This window comes from Pithys albifrons, chromosome 3, assembly GCF_047495875.1.
Source record: "Pithys albifrons albifrons isolate INPA30051 chromosome 3, PitAlb_v1, whole genome shotgun sequence".
Taxonomy (NCBI): domain Eukaryota; kingdom Metazoa; phylum Chordata; class Aves; order Passeriformes; family Thamnophilidae; genus Pithys; species Pithys albifrons.
Window position 1 is genome coordinate 90,233,236 of NC_092460.1, and position 19,856 is coordinate 90,253,091.

The following is a 19,856-nucleotide window of genomic DNA, read 5'->3' on the forward strand; positions in this document are numbered from 1 at the left end:
CTGTTCAAATTTGTCATTGCCTGTGCTATTGAAAATTACCATTTCTCTCACTAATGAGATTTAGGTTGAATCCCTTCATAAATGAGGCTATATATGAAACTTTTTTTAGTTTACCTGCTCTAACATGTTTAATATTAAAATAGATTTTACACCAGATATAATTGCAACAAGATGCTTAAAAAGTTATTCAAGCTAATCCAAAAAGTATAAATGTGTAGAGCAAAAAGGATGTAAATAATTTGAAGGTTACTAGGACAGTACGTATCTCACAACTAGAAATATGATACACTGTAAGGTGAGACATGCCTTGTAAAAATGAGTTGGGAAAGCAGTGTTACAGGAGTTATGTTAATATAACAGCAGCTTTTCTTGCTTGGTAACAGTATTTTCTAAAAATCTTTCAGAGATTTTTTTAATGGAATTAATATAGGAAAGACAAGGCTGTTTGGAAACTACTTTGCATTAAATATTTTGCATTAAATATTGGTTTCTAAGTAGGGAAGGTAGGAAACCACAAGGGTCCGTGACTGAGGGTGGGGAAAAGGACATCATGACATCTTAATAGCTAAGTCAGTGAAGTGGACAATGCACCATGACTCACAAAATTTTTGATCATTAAATATTTCTGGCATTATTAGCTAAGAATAGCAACAAAAATGAGCACACAAAAAAAGGTAACAACAAAATGCAGCATGAGAAGGATATGTGTACAGAGAACTCATGCTGAGGAAACTGTTGAATTTATGATGTAATAAAAAAAGCTCATAATTTTGAGATGAAAAAGGAAAAGGTCAGTTATGAACCTTTGTTTTCCATCAGTGTTAAAGCAGATGGGTCCAGGAATAACTGAGCACTTCTTAGAGGGATGGAAAGGCAAAATGGTGTGGCAAATTGCAAAGAGAAAATTGAAAGAGGATGGGGTCAGCAGCATGTTTGACAGAATACATTTATGTCTTCAACTTCTAGGTTTCAGTGGATCACAAAGGTCATCTCAAACATGTCACTGATTCACTACTATGTTCACGTGCACATCCCTTTGTGTGATTGAATGTCCTTTAAACTCACAAACAAGAGACACATGCGCCATTTAAGAATAAATCAGGGCCAAAAATACAGTATTGCTAAATATTCCTCTCAACACTAGAATACTTTCAAGAAATGGGAGAAAAGGGATCAGCAGCAAATGTACAGCTGAACTAAATGTCTGGAGAGGAGAAAGTATATTAGAAGCAGGAGAGATTACCAGACCTTGTATCTCTTCTCAAAGACAACAGAAGAAGCCTACCTTCATGAACAAAGCAGGCACAAACAGACTGCTGTTAATTTAGAGAATCCATAGGAAGCAATTTAACCAAGACTGGGGGCCTTAGAAGCAACTGGAAGGAAAAAATTGCCAGTGACTCAGGGATGTGGAGAGTAGAGACAGTAGGATGATAGAAAACCTCCGGGAGTCCCAAATCAAAAACCTACAACATAGTTCCAAGATTTAATTACTTTAAACCTTCAGGACTGTTGACTAGAAAGTCCTGAACTGGGGATGAGCAAGCCGTGAGATATAAGGTCTCCAGTTTGCATCAGGTACTCTGTTAATATTTTGAATGAAGAACTGCAGAATCAGAATAAAAGCTATGGAGACCTCAGTAGTGGGCTGAGGTCATGGAACCAGAAGATCAAGATTTCCTGGGCCAGACTAGTGTTAGCAGGGCAATGATGTTGCCTGCAGCTTTATCTTGGGCAGCCTTTCCAAGAGACATCTTGAAGAAAAAGAAGTATGAGCTTTCCTGACCAGAGGAATTGAAACACATCCTATAACAAGAATGTGGGAAAAAAAAATCATCTCTGTGGTAGAAAGGCAAATCTGAGATAAGTCCATGGAAAGGGCACTGAGGATGTAGGATTCCTTCCATTGAAACATCTGCTCATTTTGAGGGGCTGGCTTTTTTTCACTAGAATATTCAGAGATTTTTTTGGTGAAATTTCTGTCTATTTTGAAAATTGCTAATGCTGTATATGATGTACTGGTATCTGTTAGTGATTTTAAGGACCTACACACTTCTACTGGGTTTATACAAACCCTGAGAAAGATACTTGGACTTTCTTTTACTCACACACCTTACAACTGCATAGTTAAATTCTCCCTCCTCACCTTGAAAACCGGCTGCTAACTTACTCCAGTCCCAGGACTGGACGAACAACTGAACAGTGTGGACAGTGCGTCAGTTCTCTGACTCCATTTCACACTAACAGTCTCAGGTTCTCAGAGTCAGTTTGGATTACACCATTTTCTGATTCCATGATTATAAAGTAGCCATCTGATTGGTGGAACTTTTTCAGGCTGCCACTTTTTGGATTTAGTTTTCATGTTTCACTCACAACACCTGTTATGAGTTGTCAGTCCTGGGTTGTCTGCAGGTTTCCTTAACAACGGTATTTCTGACATAGTCTTGATGGATCTACATTTGAATCTGTCAGTTCTTTTTCAGACAGGAACAGTTCTGGAGCTGGGCTGCTGTCTACAGGTTCATATCTTCCAAAGGTACTTTCCAAAGAGACAGCGTATGTCAGGTACTTGGATACCTCATTTTGTAGAACATGCCAAAACCAGTTTTTCATGTCCTTATTAGTGAATATTTCGTTCTACTTAAATTTGATACATACCACTTCAACTGCTGTTTTTCACTAGTACTGGACTAACGCAGAATTTATGCTCCATCTACATTCAGAAACACTGATTTTTGAGAGCTCTTCCACACTATTTCAGCAGCCTAGACTCAATGAAGTCTGTTACAGAAACAGGATGAAGCGTAAAGGCTGAAGCAAAGTTGGAAGGAGTAAAACTCTTTGGATATTCTTTTCCTTTCCCCTATTAATTTTTTTCTATTTTTTAGGAAACACTTTTCCACTACTTTTTCCCAGAACAACCACATTTGTCAGCATATGGTACTCAATGGAAACAATATGGCTCTTCAGTAAAAACATATATAAAGAAATTGAACTATTTTGGTGCAACTGTGTTTAGCAAAGACACTGTCTAATAAGCAGAAAGAAGGTAGTAAGATGTCTAGCCAGCGGTAAAGAGCTGCTTTTTAATTTCTCTGATAGACCATAATATTATTTCCATTATTTTTTTGTCACAAGCAGAAAAATTGCCACTTCTGCTTTCGAAATTTTAAAATGAGTAGACTGTGAATTCAGTGGGACTTCCTCCAGTTGGTTTGTACACCATGACAAGTCTCTGTTTGGTGTTCGTTCAGAGAGTTTTTTTAGTGGTTTCATTAAATTTGAGTACTGCCCTTTCCCCCATCTTTTTGAAACACAGACTGTTCCTTCCCCTGCGCAGTTTGGCTGTTGACCTGCTAAGCTTGAGGGACAAAGGTTTTTTAAATGCTGTAGCAGGCAAACCATATCCATTCAAGGGAGTACTTTTTTCCACTATGAGATGCTTTTTTCCTATAGTGAGAATATATCTCCATCAATGTTGATCTGTCTCTTGTCTGCAATGTAGATAGGATTGCTGGATGAGAGAGAAGTTAAGTCACTTACAGAAGCGGATTTGCCACAGTGAGCTGTGCAGTCAGGCCATATTCATATCAGAGACAGAGAACATTACAAGGCAACACACAACCTTATGCAAAATACAGCCTTCCTTGTCCACAAGCAGGAACAGCACTTTGGTCTTAATCTTAAAAATGAGACATTAGAGACAGGATGCATAGAGTAATGATGGAAAAGGATGGCATTATTCAAGTGTCATTACACATCAGAGTTAATAAAATAAAAACTGGATCCACGAGTAACGAGAAAGTATGCCTTGCTTTACTAGTGTCACAGACTAAATATTTTAGAATCAACAAAGATTTCTCTAAGTACTTGAATTTTGTTTTGTATTCAGATTATCTCACATGACCAAATCATGTCGTCTGTTTCTTATTCGTAACATGTGGGACAGACACTTGCACCTGAACCAGTCCCCTCAACTCCCTTTATAGTCAGTCAAGCAGAATATACATTTTCTGGGTATACCTGGGTATACCTAACATATTTGAAACATCTACAGTGGAATTACATGAATTACACTCCAGAAAAGCCTATTTCTGCACAGGTACTAAAAAAGAAGACCTGACAACTAGCATAGCTATAAGAACCTGCATTATAGATGTATATTTAGTCACATAGATTCCCTTTACCTAGGAATTGATGAAAAAAAAGAAACCAAACCCATGTTGCAATGTTCAAACAGTTCTCATGCTTGCGTTAAGCTGTGATTTAGCCATCTCTTATGTTGAGGTTTGATTCATATACTCTATTTTTTAATTTCTTTTGAATTGCTCAAAAAGGTGATTTTTTTTAAAGTTCAGTCTCACAACCTTGCATTAAGATACAGTCATTATTGCTGATTTTTCACAAATTTCTGATAATAAACTTGCATTTGTTCAGTATCATCCCATTAAATTAGATGACTCTGTAGTACTTCCAAACAGTTGCTTCAGTCTTGGTCATTGTTTTACCATGAACAAAACATGCTCTCTTTCTCTTCCTTGCATTCTCTAAAGCAACCAAACACCTCCTACCCCAGCAACAGAGGGTTAAATGTTACTGCATTTGGATCTAGTATTTTGTGTCAGCTGAGCAAGGGTAACTCCCTGTACTTCAGTGTTTGGCCTCAGAAAAGACCAGATGGTGTAGGTTTACACTGCCTTTATTGAGCACTGATCTCAGTGTAGGGTCTCCTACCTGTCACAGTGATGTCTAGAAAATAACCACAGCTCAGTTAAAGCACCACAACTTGCTAAACTATCATGTTGATCAACTTGTTTTGATCATGAATCAATGCTCTAAGAAAAAATCCTCTTGAGAGCAAGAAATTATCCTCATGGACTTGAGTATGTTGCTGCTTCAGGGTTTTTTTGCTACTGTCCTGCACTGATTGCTGAAATATCTGTTTTGCTGTCTATTATTACTCAGGCTTGTTCAGCATACTGGATTTCACACTCTAGTTCTCTCTGAAGACTGGTGTTCTTAATTGTTTTCCTCTAGATGGAGATTAGCTTGCATTTTTCCAAATAAAATTCCACTTTTTGAGGTTACCTTTCTAATCCCCTTTATACTCTTTTGGCTATGCAATTCTCCCTAATTTGTCAACTTTTTCAGAAAAAAAAAGTTGCTTACTCCACTGTTCCAGATTGTTAATGGATGTTAGGTAAGAGCAGATTGAATACCAAAAAATACAGCACCTCTACAACAGTTATCTTTCTCCAAGTTCACATACTACAGTGACTCCAATTTACTTATCACTCTTAATTTGGTTTCATTCCAAAGACATGTCAGATTCTGTCTTCTGTAAAACATTCTTTTATGTACTTATATGAAAAATAGTTTATTGACAGCGTGCATCTATAGATATTTTAATCACCTTATGTTTATTACTCCTGTAATTTGATAAAATGTTACTGTATTCGTTTTTCTAATGATTTGTAAGTTTCATAATGACAAACATTTGGCATATGCAAACACTGACTTCACTTCCCAACTTTTACTCTTCAGAAGGAAAGTAGTATGTTGGCATAGAATCCTTTCTTTTTTTTCTTTTGAAGCACAGGGTAATGCACATTAAGTGACATATGAATGCCTTTAGAGAAACAAAGATCTTGAATTAAAAAAATCCAATCATTATTCCTGTTGGATAATAATAAATTATGATGGATGCTCATCTCAAACCATCTAAGAAATTTTGTTTGGCTAAAATATTAGTGGTTATGAAATAACTTATCACTTTCAAGTTTTCAAAACTTCTGTTGTTATTGCTGCTTCACAGGTAAGTCTTGACTTTCCCCTTCCAGTAGTTAATATTCAAACTTACTGCATCAGGCTGGTCAGAAAAACTAAGTTGCTGGAAGCTATTTGTTGAAATCAGAGAAACATACACCATGGATCTCTGTTGTCAAGAAAGAAACAAAACAACTGTCGTACAGAATTTTTACAGTGAAGGAAAAGGAGGCAAAATGGCTTATGAAAACCAGTAACCTTGTAGAGGGCTAATAGATTGCTCTGATTTTGATCTACAACAATGAGTCAATCTATACAAGTATATCTAAAGCTTGCAGCACTGCTTTGGGATTTACAGAAATTTGCTGCAAACACCACAAACTTATGTGGTGAAAGGTCTAGAACTGCCCTAGTTTTACCCTTCTACAGAGATGTGATCATTGACACTCAAAACACAAAAAGGAATGTACAACAAACTTTAAGATTTTCCCTAGGATACTTAATTGAAAGCACACTTTTCCAGAACCAATGGCGTTACCTCCCGCAACACGGAAATTAATTTCCAATCTAGCAAGCAAGGATGTAGTGATTATATGTATGTCTTATGGTTTAGAACCTTTTACACACATTTTTGTAATTGTACAGACTTTCCAAACTTACCTCCTCTATGGATAATCAAAGAAGTTTCACTTCCAACAGGACATTCTTTAAGTATATCCACTACTTCTGCATGGCTCAGGTTCTGTACATTCTGCTGGTTGATCTCAACAATGAGGTCACCTTCACACAAACCAGGACATCCCTGAATGTCTAGAATTTGCTTCACCCTCTGTCCTGTAGGACTGTCTGCTATAGTGAAGCCAAAGCCCTGGGCCCCTTTCACAATGGTTAAGGTCATGAGTTCAGCTTGGGTGGCCCCAGAAGAAGCCATTGATACATTATCATCATGGGCAGGTGGTGGGAATGTGCTATCAAGCTGACTATCTGCTGGAATGGAGTGCAAGGAGTGTGGTGGTCGATCTGTTACGTCTGGAACAGACTGAGAAGTCCTAGAAATGTATTCCAAATAAGTTTCATAGTTATGTCTTCCATTTACCACTACCGGAGGCCTCTCCATTACTGCAAGGGGTGGCACCATGCTGTTGGCAGGATCTTCAGGATCAAAGGGCAAAGGGTATCCACGACATAGCACCAAGTTGACACTCTGACCAATAGGAACAGACTGGAAGAGTTTGACTACATCTGCGTGAGTATGTCCAAGGACACAAACTTCATTAATATAGACAATCACATCACCTAGAACGAGAAGAACAAACAGTGACAACATGAGACAACTTTGGTTACTGTATACGCAGTGCAATTTTTTTTGCAATGATATAGAAGTCTACTAAAAGATACAATAAATTCAATCAACATACTGACTCAAATAATACAGACAAAAAAGTAAAGTTTGTCTGCCAGCAAATGTAATACAAAGAGACAATGACAGTACCAGTAATTTTCAGTGGAATTCTGCAGCTGGAAAATTAATCTGGATACAGACATACACCTATTCCTAACATTGCTTCCCTATTTTTCCAATTCCTTTCAGTCTAGTCCATAGATTACTCTTCTTCTAAGATACGATGGAAGTTTATTTGGAGGGTGTGTTGTCAAGAAATACCATTGTTTGGTGAAGACTAAAAAAAAAATATTAAGTACTTGAGAACTTGAGAATCAGCAAATAAGGAATTGGAATGCAACACTGTGCATGCATGAGAATAAAGGAACACTTTTTGCATTGATCATGATATTGATATTTTTCTGTTAAATGCCATTACTTGCCATCAGACATTCAGAACTACTGCCATCATTTCCTATTCTAGGCATGAACTATCTATCTTGCATAACATAGAGATGTTTAGTGGTACGTTTTTGTAGCCATGATGGTACAAGGACAATGACAGGACAAATCTTTTAAGAAGCTATAATAGTTTTCTATTAGAAAAATCCAGTCAAATATCTGAAAATCAGTAATATTTCCACCTAACCAGCTGGCCAAATAAAAACAAAGAGACTTCCTTTATCTCCAAATCTTGTCTCATGTATAGCAGAGCTACCAGTCAGATCATATATGAAACCAGAATACTTTAAGTCAGCAGGCTATTTATGGTCTCCCTACTGCTCATGCACCAACCAGCTACTGCTACTGAAAAGCTGAAGTTCCTTTTTGGTGTTAGAATAGATTTATATAATTTTTTAGGTACTGTTAAGGTGCATATTAAAATGAAAATGAGAAATCAGTACAAACAATATTCAGAATAGTTTGGTGACCCATTATCAGTTTTCACCTTTAGAAAACAGTCTGCATCTTTATAGGAAAGGAGAAGGATGTTGGGTTAGAAAACTCTTGAAGTTAAAACATTTTTCTAAGTGAATATTTTCTTATTATCCTACATTGTCTTACCACTGTGAGATGTCTGCAAGGTACAACTGACTCATCACAACATAATGCTTTTAAAAGGTATTTGAAAATCATCAATAAAATGAGAATGATTTAGGGAGGATGAGGTGGTTTTGGTGGAATTGCTTCAAGTGTATTTATGAAATTAAGTCCTTCAAGCACTTCAATCAAAGGATCTAATCAGGCAAACTGAGGAAAAGAGCATCATCAAGATGCCAGTGCAAGGGCTCTGTCTATGTGACAATAAAAGGCAAAGGCTGTTTCTATGTGAAGATGAAATGGTCAATTCCCACACGATCATTCTGTCTAACAGCCTGACAATAATTAATTTCATATACACAAACTGTGATTCAGAGAAAGATTTCTTCAGAGGACGTCTTGGGAAAAAAGGCTAACAAAGCTTGTTTAAATGACCGTGAATATTATCCACATAAACCTTAGCAGCTGCAAATGCATTCTTAAATGTGCATCATAAATAGATTTCAAAACATAAGTAAAAATAGTCAGGTCACTTCATAGGCAGTGCAGAAAAACCTCCAATGCTTTTGTCTCAAACAGCTGAAAGTAAAGCAGTTTTCAATAGGCAAAATTTAATAGAAAGAAAAAATGCACTGTACAAATTATTGTGGCAATGGCTGCAATTCACTGTGATTTGTTCATGCCCTGATATAGAAAGATCTTACCTGCATTCTCATCCCTGGCTTCCACATTAGCAGTGAGGCTGACATTGCTCACAATAGGACTGATTCTGTTGAACTGAGACCTCTTCAATGTGTGCTCCTATTTCAGTAGCTTATGCCTTAACAGTAACCTTGCGACTTTTTAATCCATGCAGTCTTTATTTTTCTGAGTGCTGGCAACGCAGCTATGTGGTGGGAGGAGACCAATCTGTTTGTTCGTCCTCTCTTACAATACATAAGCAGAGTGCAAAAGGAAAAAGCATTTTTTGTGTTGGGCAAGTAAATCGTTGTCTGTTTTCACCCTTTCACTTTATGTATTTGGACATGCTTAGCTGCGACATAAAACTTAAACCAGTGTGGTTTTCATATATCAGAAAATCACATAAGCTGGTTGACATTACATAGGTCTGGTGAAAAGAAATTCGCTTCTGCAAAAGGAAATATACAGGCCAAGAAGCACTTTTCCCCAGTCAGTAAACAGGCAAAGCTGAGCCCTAGAAGGTCTTGGTAAGAACTTCAAATAACGACCTTGCATTACTCCTCACAAGACTGCAGAACATTCTTCAGCATTTCCTAAATCAATATTTTTAAAGTTCTTTGTGGTTTCTGAGGTATAACATGAATAGCATGTCTGGGCACACTCTGAAGCTGTAACTCTCAGCTGAACTGTTTGGGACTCATATGCTATCACAGAGAGAATGTACAGCCAAAGGTTCAACTGTGATAGGCACAATGGCATGAGTTCAACTCACAGAAAGAGATGCAGTGGTGTTACACTGGGAAGAAAGAGAGTTTCAGATCATGAGACAGGAAGGAGAAATAAAAGGGGTTAAATTCAGAAATTTCTCAACTGTAGTTTCTCCAAACCTAAATAGTTTTTCCAGGCTGAGAGTTCCTTGCTGACACAGAAAGAAGTATCCAGAATTTGGTAGGAAGAGAGAGATAAGAGCATTACAGAGCCAGTGCCATGCTAATACAAAGTTCAAAACCTCTCTTCTTTTGGAAAACTCCCTTGCAGGTTCCTGTAGTATCTTTTCTGCCTGTTCTCTCCTGCTGCTTCTAATAATAATGGGTGCATATGGACAAGTATAATAGCGATCCACTGCATAATTCCTGACTGATTTTCTGAGCAAGCCGTAGTCTGCCTCCAGAAATCACAGTTTCACAGTGAGTGGGTATCTTTGAAGTTTTGCAGAACATTTATATTAAGCACCAAACTTTGCCTGACTTTTAGAATTAAAGTTACTAAAATGACTGGAGCTTGCTTACAGAATGATTGAGGTTGGAAGGGATCTCTGGAGGTCATCTTGTCCAAATCCTGCTCAATCAGGATCCCCTAGAACCAGTTGCCCAGGATTATGTCCAGGTGGCTTTTGAAAAATCTCCAAGGAGGTAGACCCCACACCCTCTCTGGGCAACCTGTGCCAGTGCTGGGCACCCTCACAGTAGGAAATTTTCTGATGTTCAGAGGAAACCTCCTGTGTTTGTGTGTGCGCCCATTGCCTCTTCTCTTGTCACTGAGCACCAAAAGAGCTTGGCTCCATCTTCTTTACACGGCTATTTACACAGATTTGTAAAATCTCCCTAAGCCTTCTCTTCTCCAGGGTGAACATCTCTACTTTAACATCCTAACTATCAGGTGCTCTACCCAATTTCATTTTCCTCACTAGCCTGTACAAAATGTACGCACACCATACCAACCCTACCTTAACGTTCAGGGATAAGGAAGACCTGGAAGGCTGATCTGTGGAGGGGGCATCTAAATCAGACTCCCTAGATGAAATGTCAGGTTTGATAGACACCCAGCAGAGCAGACAATAGACACCCTGGCCTACAACTCAAACACCTGCACTGTCACACAAACAGATTCTTCTGTCTGGCAGTCAATGTCCAAATTCACCTTTGAGTTAAAGAATGTTAAAGAATACTGACAGCAGACAAATTTGCCAAACTGTTCCAAAGTTACCTCTGCTTTACTTAATGCTTTTGCATTTAACTGACAAATTTCGGAACACGGGCCTAAAGGGGACTTCCTGGATGGCTGAACTTAGACCCTGTTGTCAGATTCAACACAGTATGTTACACTTGAAATTTGAAGCCTTCTTTACACAAAAAAATACAGAGTCCCATAATATTTCACTTACTAGTTAGTTTTGCTTGTTGAAGTTTTTTTACCATTACTTATTTTGTCATGTTATGTTAATGGACTCAGTGCCTGATTACTTGATTAAAGGTTACATTTTGTTATCTACATATTTCAAAACAAAAAATAGATCTATATGATCATTGTATTTTGTTGGCTTAGTGACTGGTGAAGCAACTGTGAGCTTTGATATCTTTTAAGGGCAACTTCTTTGTTACATTCCTCTCCACAATAATGCTGCAGAATTTAATCTGATACCACGAGGATTTTCCACAAGTATTAATTCTCAAAAAACCCCCAAACTTTTTCATCCTTGAAGTGCTTGATCCAAACAGAATTTGTTTTGTTGCCATTTAATTTCATCACAAATTATACTAAAGGTTGATATAATGTTACCAGCCCTATTTCTCTCCTTTCAGAAGAACCTACACTATTCAGTGATTCCAGCTATTGTTTCTGCAAAGTGTTTATTAACCTTAGATTCCCTGGATAGACATCTTGCACCAGTTTGTAAAGTTCCTCCATTTTCTTACCCACATTTCCACTATTTGTATACAAACACTTTGCTTATTTCTTCTTCTTGTTTCTTGTGCACTTGGATTCCTGTCTGTACTTCAGTGAAATGAATTGTCTACTGGGCTGCCCTTACTATTACTTAGAATTCACTAAACTGTGAAGTATGAATGCAGAGGAAAAAATGCAGATTAGATCTTTGTTGTTAATTTACAATCACATTTGAAGCTTAGTAGAAATGTCTTAATTGTTTCTGAGGGGTTTTTGATCATGCTCTTAGTACCAGGTTTATATGCTTAAAATATGACAGAATGCAGTGATTTGGTGGGCGGCAGAGACAGCTCTGCTACCTCCCTGCAGCCAGCACAAGCCAATAGCAACAGAGCCCAAGCCAGCCCAGGATCTGGCAAGTCAGCACAGGAATCACCAGCTCTGCAGGGCTCTGGCTGCATATTTTTTTGCTGAATTTTTAGCCCATGTAAACTCTGCTAACTTCTCCAGCATTACTTATTCCCACATGCATTTCTCATCCATATCGTCTAAACGCCGCATATGCACACTTTGCATGAGTTTCAGAAACAGCAATATAGGATTACTTCATCGTTGAAGCTTTCCCTTCACCTGCCCACCCACACTCTGCTGTCATTAAAGATATTTCTGTCACTTCTCGGCAGACCTTTTCTGTTTCTGCAAAGGGCTGCAAGATTGCTGGCACTGGAGCCCATTAGTAATAAATGCAGAGGTGTTAGCACATTTCCAGTACCAAGATATGAAACATGGGGGCAATTTTAATAACAACACCACGTGATTGATGGTCATGAAAGAGGCAAAGATTTGTTAGAAATGAGTCATTTTTACATTCGCACATACAATTTCTAGAAGCAGGACAGAGAACTAGCACATGAGGGATCTTTTAGTTAAACAGCAGCACCCAAATTATATTCTGAAACTTTAAACCCCCATTTCCTTCCACTTGCCATACATGTTAATCCAGTATGTGAATAAATAACTTCTCTTACAAATGCATAGAAGTATTTGGATGTTAAATTTTACAGCATAAACAGAAATTCTGCATTTTCTTGTACTCCAACCTGCCATAGAATCTTGTAAAACCTATTTGGCTGTAGCTACCAAGGTATGATGATATGACTTTTACAGACAAAAAATAAAACCTAGGATCCTGCAGTTCATGGCAGTCTGATTTACCCCCTTTTTTTTTTTTTTTAAGTGGCCTTAATTTTATGAATGCTCATTACAAAATTACCCTTATTTTTAAATGAAAATTTCTGAATTATAACAACTTCCTATAGGAGATTGTAGTGTAAGATTACTATAGCAGAGTAATACCAAAGTACTTAAAACACAAGAAAATTCTTACTTATTTCTTCTATAAAGGAACATTAAATTGACTGCTAAAATAGATCAAGAATGTAACCTAGGGAGAAGTACATTCATACAATAACCACAGTTCCTTATTGGAAGAGCTAAATTTAAAACTGACCACTTTAATATTAACTTTATAACAACTTTCTCCGATAGACAGTACTGCAGCAGCCACACTGAAACGAAAAGGGCTGCTGGGAGACAGACTGCTCAGCTATATCTGCACTCAGAAATAGTTTCAGGACCACTTGCTGATATGTGAGAACACTGACCAGTCCATTAAGATATTACTGTTCAAACTGGCATGGAAGAACTGTTTCCTAGTCCTCACCACATACACAAAGTTTTACCCATGTATGACAAACTCAGCAAAACTGACAGGTAACCACTATCCACAGACCTTCTTTCACTCACTGGACTCTAGGAACTGAAGTTCAGGGAAAGAAATTACAGTAAGAAAAATTAGTATTTACTAAATAAGACCAAAAGTGAACTCAAAATGTATTCCTAGGCATTCAAATTGGCATTAGATAAGCCTAGACTAACCTTTTACTGAAACCCGAGCCACAGATGTAAATCATCTGTTTGTCACGTTTGGGTCAGTAATTGCACAAAGCATCATTGTAGAAGTGGCTATCTTGGGCTAAAATCTGTTCCCATCCTTGGAAGGACTGAGCACACTGGCTCCAAACTTGGCTTTAGGGCCAACAGGAAAATGTGACACAGACACGTCTGCAACTTTACCCAAGAATCAGCTTTGTTGAGTAAGCAGGTGCTATTTTTAGACAATCAATTTTTTAAAGCCCACTTTAATTCTACTGTGACCCAATGCATATGGCTAATTAAAAAGCCGTCTATTCAAAATTTTTGTGCTTAACCAGCATGTATCATGTAATTACAGTCAGGCAGATGTGGATTAGAAGAAAAAACTATTTCCATTTTATTTGTATTTTGCATATAGTGGTAGAAGCAATTTAAATAGAGGCATTTAACTTCTTTTGCGAGAAGAATAAAATACATTCCATAAAAATCTAAAGACCTTGATTATTTGCTAATCCAGTAAACATGAAACATTGTAGACTGAAAAAAGTAAGTAAAGCAATAGCAAAAGCATACTTAAATGAATGCTGCTCATAAAGTGGTTAAGAGTAGACAAATTCTCTTTCTAGATAGACAGTGTTTGACTTCTTCAAGCATCCAGGAGCATAGCGTGGATGTTAAATTTGCCACTTTACAAAAAATAAGCAGTTATTTAAAAGATGATACGCACTTTGGAGGCAAGACCACATAAAAAGAAAAAGATCTAATTTTCAAGGCAACCTTTTATTTACAAATTATGTAAGCCTGTTCAGTCTAAGTTTTGCTTGCAGGAACTACTTCTGCATCCTGAAATGCTTGGTGTGAATGAACTGTGTGACAGAACATCAGTGGATCTGAAGAGCAAGATAAAAAATGTATGCCATGTTTGCATAGCTATCTGGGATCACTTTGAAAGGTGTCAGTGTGTACACAGGCTCATGTAGAAATGAAACCCTTCTTTTTCTTCAGAAAAAGGAGGTCAAAATTTACAACACATTTGCTTTTGTACGCACATTTTATTTCTGTATGCAGCGCATCACATTTATCTAGGTAATGACTCCCAGGAGGAGGAAAGTAGCCCAACCAGCCTCCCAGCAGCCTAAAGGCAGAAGGGTATAGCAAAGCATGATCTAAATACCAAGCAGCCTCTGTGCCCCCCTGGGAACCTTGGCAATGTGCCACCTGTCCCTGGTGGAAGACATTTTCAGCAGCATTGTCAACTGCACACCATTGCCACTGGTAAATCCTTGACATAAACAGTCAGTAAGGAAAGAGGGGGATGGATGAGGTGAAGAACTGGATGGAGCATTTAAAAAGATACTGCAGCACATTGGTAAATGCCTTTATATGTTTATAAATCTATGTATGTATGTATGTATGTATGTATGTATGTATCTATCTATCTATCTATCTATCTATCTATCTATCTATCTATCTATCTATCTATCTATCTATCATCTATCTATCCATCCATCCATCTATATGCTTTTACTAATAGGTGGTCACTTGTGAACCAAGATGGCTAACAGAGCATTTTTTTCTCTCTCTGAGTAATGCTAGCACCACAAGGACAACAATAACTAGTCACATAATAAACTAGAACTTTATGAAAGTAACAGCACTTTTTTGGACACTTCAGAGACATGTGCAAAGAGAGATGAGTAGGATTAGTCTCCATTTAAAATCTATGGAGATATAACTTGAGAGTTTGTTTATATTTTTGAGATATTATGGTTTCCAAGGAGACTCCCTGTAACTGAATTGGACACTGCTGGCAGAAGTGGGTCAGTTTTATAACTCTGTTATCTATTTACTAAGAGCACGATTTTCATCATCATTTGATCAATACTCCATTTTTCTTGCTACAATTGCAAAAAGTGCTCATCTAGGTGCCTAACTTCACCAGCTGATTCTCTGAGACCAGTGCAAATCTGATCTATCAATCAGGTTATTAATTTAAAGCTAAGGCTTATAGCTTTGATTTGTGGTTGGGGGTTTTTTTTGTGTGTATTCATTGCTCAGGTCCACATTCTGCTGACTGGGATCCACATGAGTTGCCAGCACTCAGTGTGCTTATTTTAGAGCCAAACCATGGATGTGAAGCTGAATGCCAGGCACTAAATCTGAAGGTGTTGCTATGATATATTGTTTATCAAGTTCAATCTATAATAGTAATATGCATCCACATGCTTCCCAAGAGAAATGTTTACAATTTGTGTTTTCACAGGTGCTGTTGTTAATGACATAAATTCACTCCCAAACTTTATGCTGAAGAATCTGATGCTGATTAAACATCTTGTATCCTTGTTATAACAAAATGTGTGCTCATTCAGTGCTTTGTCCTAGTTATTGGAGCCTATACTGTCTCACCAAAGCAGAAATTCAGAATATCTGTATGTGCACTCATAGTTGTACATATATATAAATCCTCAAGCCTAGCTGTATCTTGAAAATAGTCAACTGGATCTACAAGGTCAACACCCTTCAGAGATAGATACTTCAAAAGAAGTCTGAATTACTACAGATTAATGATTTTATGCAAAATTAAAGACAGGGATCATTGTATCAATAAGAAATCAAACCTATCAAAACAGTGAAATAATTTCCAGTGAAATAAGTGGACTTTTACTAATAGTCTACTACACATAAATATCTCAGTGCATTTGAAATGGAGCCATCTTTGATTACCAATTAATTACCTACTGTCTCACACAAATGCATGGCTAACAATCATAAAAAAAAATTACCTCCCCTTCAGAGAGCTTCTCACATAATTTCTACCCCAAAAGATCTATTCAATAGTTTTTCAGGTATATATGAATATATTACTTGATTTAAAATAGTATGGCAAAGAAAAATAGTGGAGTTACTTTTGGTTCTCCCAGGTTTTGCTGTGTTTTTTCAGGTTAATAGAGGGTACTGTATTATCAAACTGACCTTCCTTCCAAGCAAATGTTGCCTTAATATCTCTAGAGCCTCTTTCACTGCCATGCACTCATTTTCAAGGGCAATATATTTTTATTCTTTGCAAAACAATTTAACATCTTCACCACTGAATATTTACGCTTTCTTTTCCAGCTCATTTCTGAATACTACACTGAGTATGAACCACAAAAATCAGCTTGCATAATATTTTCTCTGAGATGAAGGAGGCAAAATCATGAACAAAATCCCACCAAGCTCCTTCTTTAAAACTGCTTTATTAACACACTGAAAACTCCAGCCTTCTAAGAGTTAGGAAAAGGTCACTTTCCACACTTACAGCTTTATGGGTAAGAATCACATTCTCCTTTTACGAGGATTATCCAATCTTCCACTAGCTATTCTTCCTCCTTGCATGTGTCATCCACCTTCTTTATTTTCTGTTTCAGTTTGTCAGCTTTCTGAGAGAGAGGAGACTTCGTGATACTCTTTGATGGTTTAGAGCACTGAGGAGTCACAGTTTTGTTGAGAATTTATTTCCACTGCACCACTGGAGGGTAAATACTCTCTCATTTTCCAGTTGACTGTAGGAGTCCAGCTTGGATCCTAACACTTGCCACAGACTAAGCTGCATTATGAATGCATCAATTTCTGTGCAGTAGTCAAATCTCAGATTTCATATATAAAGTGGCATTAATACTCTGTTGTGTATAAGAATATGCCCTAACGTCTGCTTCAGAAAATAATTAATTTTCTGGATGTCTAAATTTATTAATTTGTTAACTAGCTAATGAATAAAAGAAATTAAAATGGGTTATTATGAATGACTGTGATGCTGTATCAGACTGTTTGTTAAGACTGAAAAAGCAGTCTCACAGTATGCCTGCTGTCTCCTATTGCTGTCACTGTGAATCATCCCATGGGTGGCCTGTAATTAAAAAGCCCTTCCAAAAATTATCATTGGATCTAATTTTTCCTCGAAAGGGTACCACCTACTGTCATTTGCTTGCAAACAATATTTCCATCCTTCTTCTGATAAAGTAGGTAGCCCCATCTGTCCTGAGAGTGCAATGCTTCCATGTCCATCAAAACCTGAGAGCAAGTTGTAGCCTCCCATCCCATTGGAGATGGAAGCCATAGTGATGGAAGGAGATCCATGGAAAAGTTCTCTCGAGCATGCTATACTATATGCACAACTTCCCCTTATTTGGTAAGCCCATAAAAGTGATGGCAAGTGGGACAACCATTCCATAAACCTCCTTCTAAGAACTGCTACATGAGAAGTGCACAAGGAAAGGTGAAAGTATGATGTGTGAATGGATGCAGCACATTAGAGCCAGGAGATAACAGAGGCTGAGCAATGTGTGCTGTGGGCTACAGGAATGGAAGGAGCAGGAGGAATGCAGGATGTGACTGCCAGCAGCAGGGATAGAGAAAGCAGAAATTGATGTGCACTGTGTGCTTTGTTCACCCTTATCCTTAAAAACATCTTAACTGACTGCATGTCTAAGAGCCCTGCTGTGTTGTCCTGCTCAAAAATTAATGTTTTTAAAGTGGAGGGCAATTTGCATTAAAACTGCTTTTGTTCTTTCTGCTTCTTATAGAATTTCAAGTATGAAATTAATAACTTTTCAGACTTGTATGCAAGCAATGCTCACATACATGCCCTACCAAAAAGTGATTTTCAGACACAACACAGAGTTAGGTGTCAAATGCTTGTATGTCAACAGCTACTTTTAGAAATAAAGTGAAATGACACAGTCATCACTTCCAATAGGGATTATAATCACAGAAACTCAGGTATTCAGTTACCTAAGGACAAACTAAAAAAAACCCAAATCAAACAACCCTGGGTATAAAAATGAAAGTAGGGCTTCTTGTCCATTTTAGCTCTCTCTGCATTTATCATAAACTAGAAGATACAAGCTCATGAAAAGAAACCCAAAATTGTCTTTGTGAATTACTCGAACCAAAGATGGGGCTGCTGTCACTAACAAGAGAGACATCACCTTAAATAATATTGTCCTACCAGCTAAGCCAAGTATGGCTGAGTGAATGAATTGGGCGTTTGTTTGACCTGGTGCATTTCAATTTCATGGATTTTATGATGATATAGAAGGGAGACTTTATACCTGTTCACAGGACAATAAACCAATTCATAAAACAGAACCAGCTTTTACAATAACTGATATCAATGTACAAAATGTTATAATTACAAAATATAATTTTTTTCCTAATTTTATACTATTAATAGTTGATAAATTATGTTTTTCATTAATATTTAGAAGAATGAATCACATAATTTTCAAACTGGCACTGATTTAACTGTTCTCAGCAGGGAATCCCAAAATTGTTTAGCCTTGACCAATTTTACATACATAAAGATGAACCAATCAGTGCACTGAACATCTAGGGAGTCAGGAATATGGTAAACTGTTACTGAAACATCAGCAAGATTGGATTTGCAGTGTTAAGAAATAACTGGAATTACAGCTAAACATTGTGAAGAAACAAATTCTGAAGAGTTCTATGATTTTATTAAGAATTAATCTACATGATCTTTTCACTGTTACTCCAGAAATATGTATATTATTATTTTTTATGACCAAACTAATGCAACAGCACTGCTAGGAGTCTGATGGCAAGGAGTATTCTGATTAACTGGGACAGGGGAGGAGGTTTATGAAATGAAAAATCTGATACCATGGAGTTCATTTGACTATAGTACAATTACTAACACTACTTCTAAGACTTACTTAATATGATATGATAACTAGTGTGAATGCTTCTCAATATGTTTATTTGTTATGTGATAGAAACCATAAAAAGGGAGGACAGTAACTTTGGAATTTGTGGTGACCACATTTTCATTCTCTCACTTCACTGTGCTCCCAGATTTATTGCAATGAGCTGCAAACTAAATGCTGAATACCACAGTTCCACCAAGTAGAACTCATCTAAAAGGTAATTTTAGAAAACAGAAGTCTGCATATTTTCACACTTATTCATACATCTTCAGCTAGCTTCTAAAACATTCTAACTGATTTAGAAGGAGAATAAGTAGTCCATCTAATCTTAAAACTGGAGATCATGTTTTGGATTCTGAGGCAATATGGAATTTATAGAACAGCAAGCAGAGATGTTTCTCTGGTGCAGTTTCTGATAAACAGAGGTGGCACATTTTCTTCCACCTGTATTCGCTTGGATTTGAAGGCACAGGAGAACCTTTACCCTGACAGAGGGAGAGCATCTGCCTCTGTGTCCGGTTTTAGGTTGCTGCTATCAGAAAGGGCTCTGTAAGAACAAAGATCCCTTGAAGTCAGCATAGCACAAGAGGGCTGGGAATAGTAGAACTATGTATGTCACTTAAGAGAAAAAACAAATACTAGCAGCAACAGGAGGATAAATATAATGGTGTGGAGAAAAT

At 37.3% G+C, this 19,856-nt stretch overlaps 1 protein-coding gene across 10 annotated transcripts in view; it reads right to left on the minus strand.

Annotated features, from left to right (window-relative positions):
- Positions 1–19,856, minus strand: part of MAGI2 (membrane associated guanylate kinase, WW and PDZ domain containing 2) — a 729,608-nt gene that overhangs the window by 108,371 nt on the left and 601,381 nt on the right. For all 10 annotated transcript variants that reach the window (XM_071552704.1, XM_071552708.1, XM_071552706.1 and 7 more), the window contains one exon: positions 6,427–7,062. In XM_071552704.1, the coding sequence (XP_071408805.1) occupies positions 6,427–7,062 (636 nt within the window). The remainder of the gene's footprint in view (positions 1–6,426; positions 7,063–19,856) is intronic.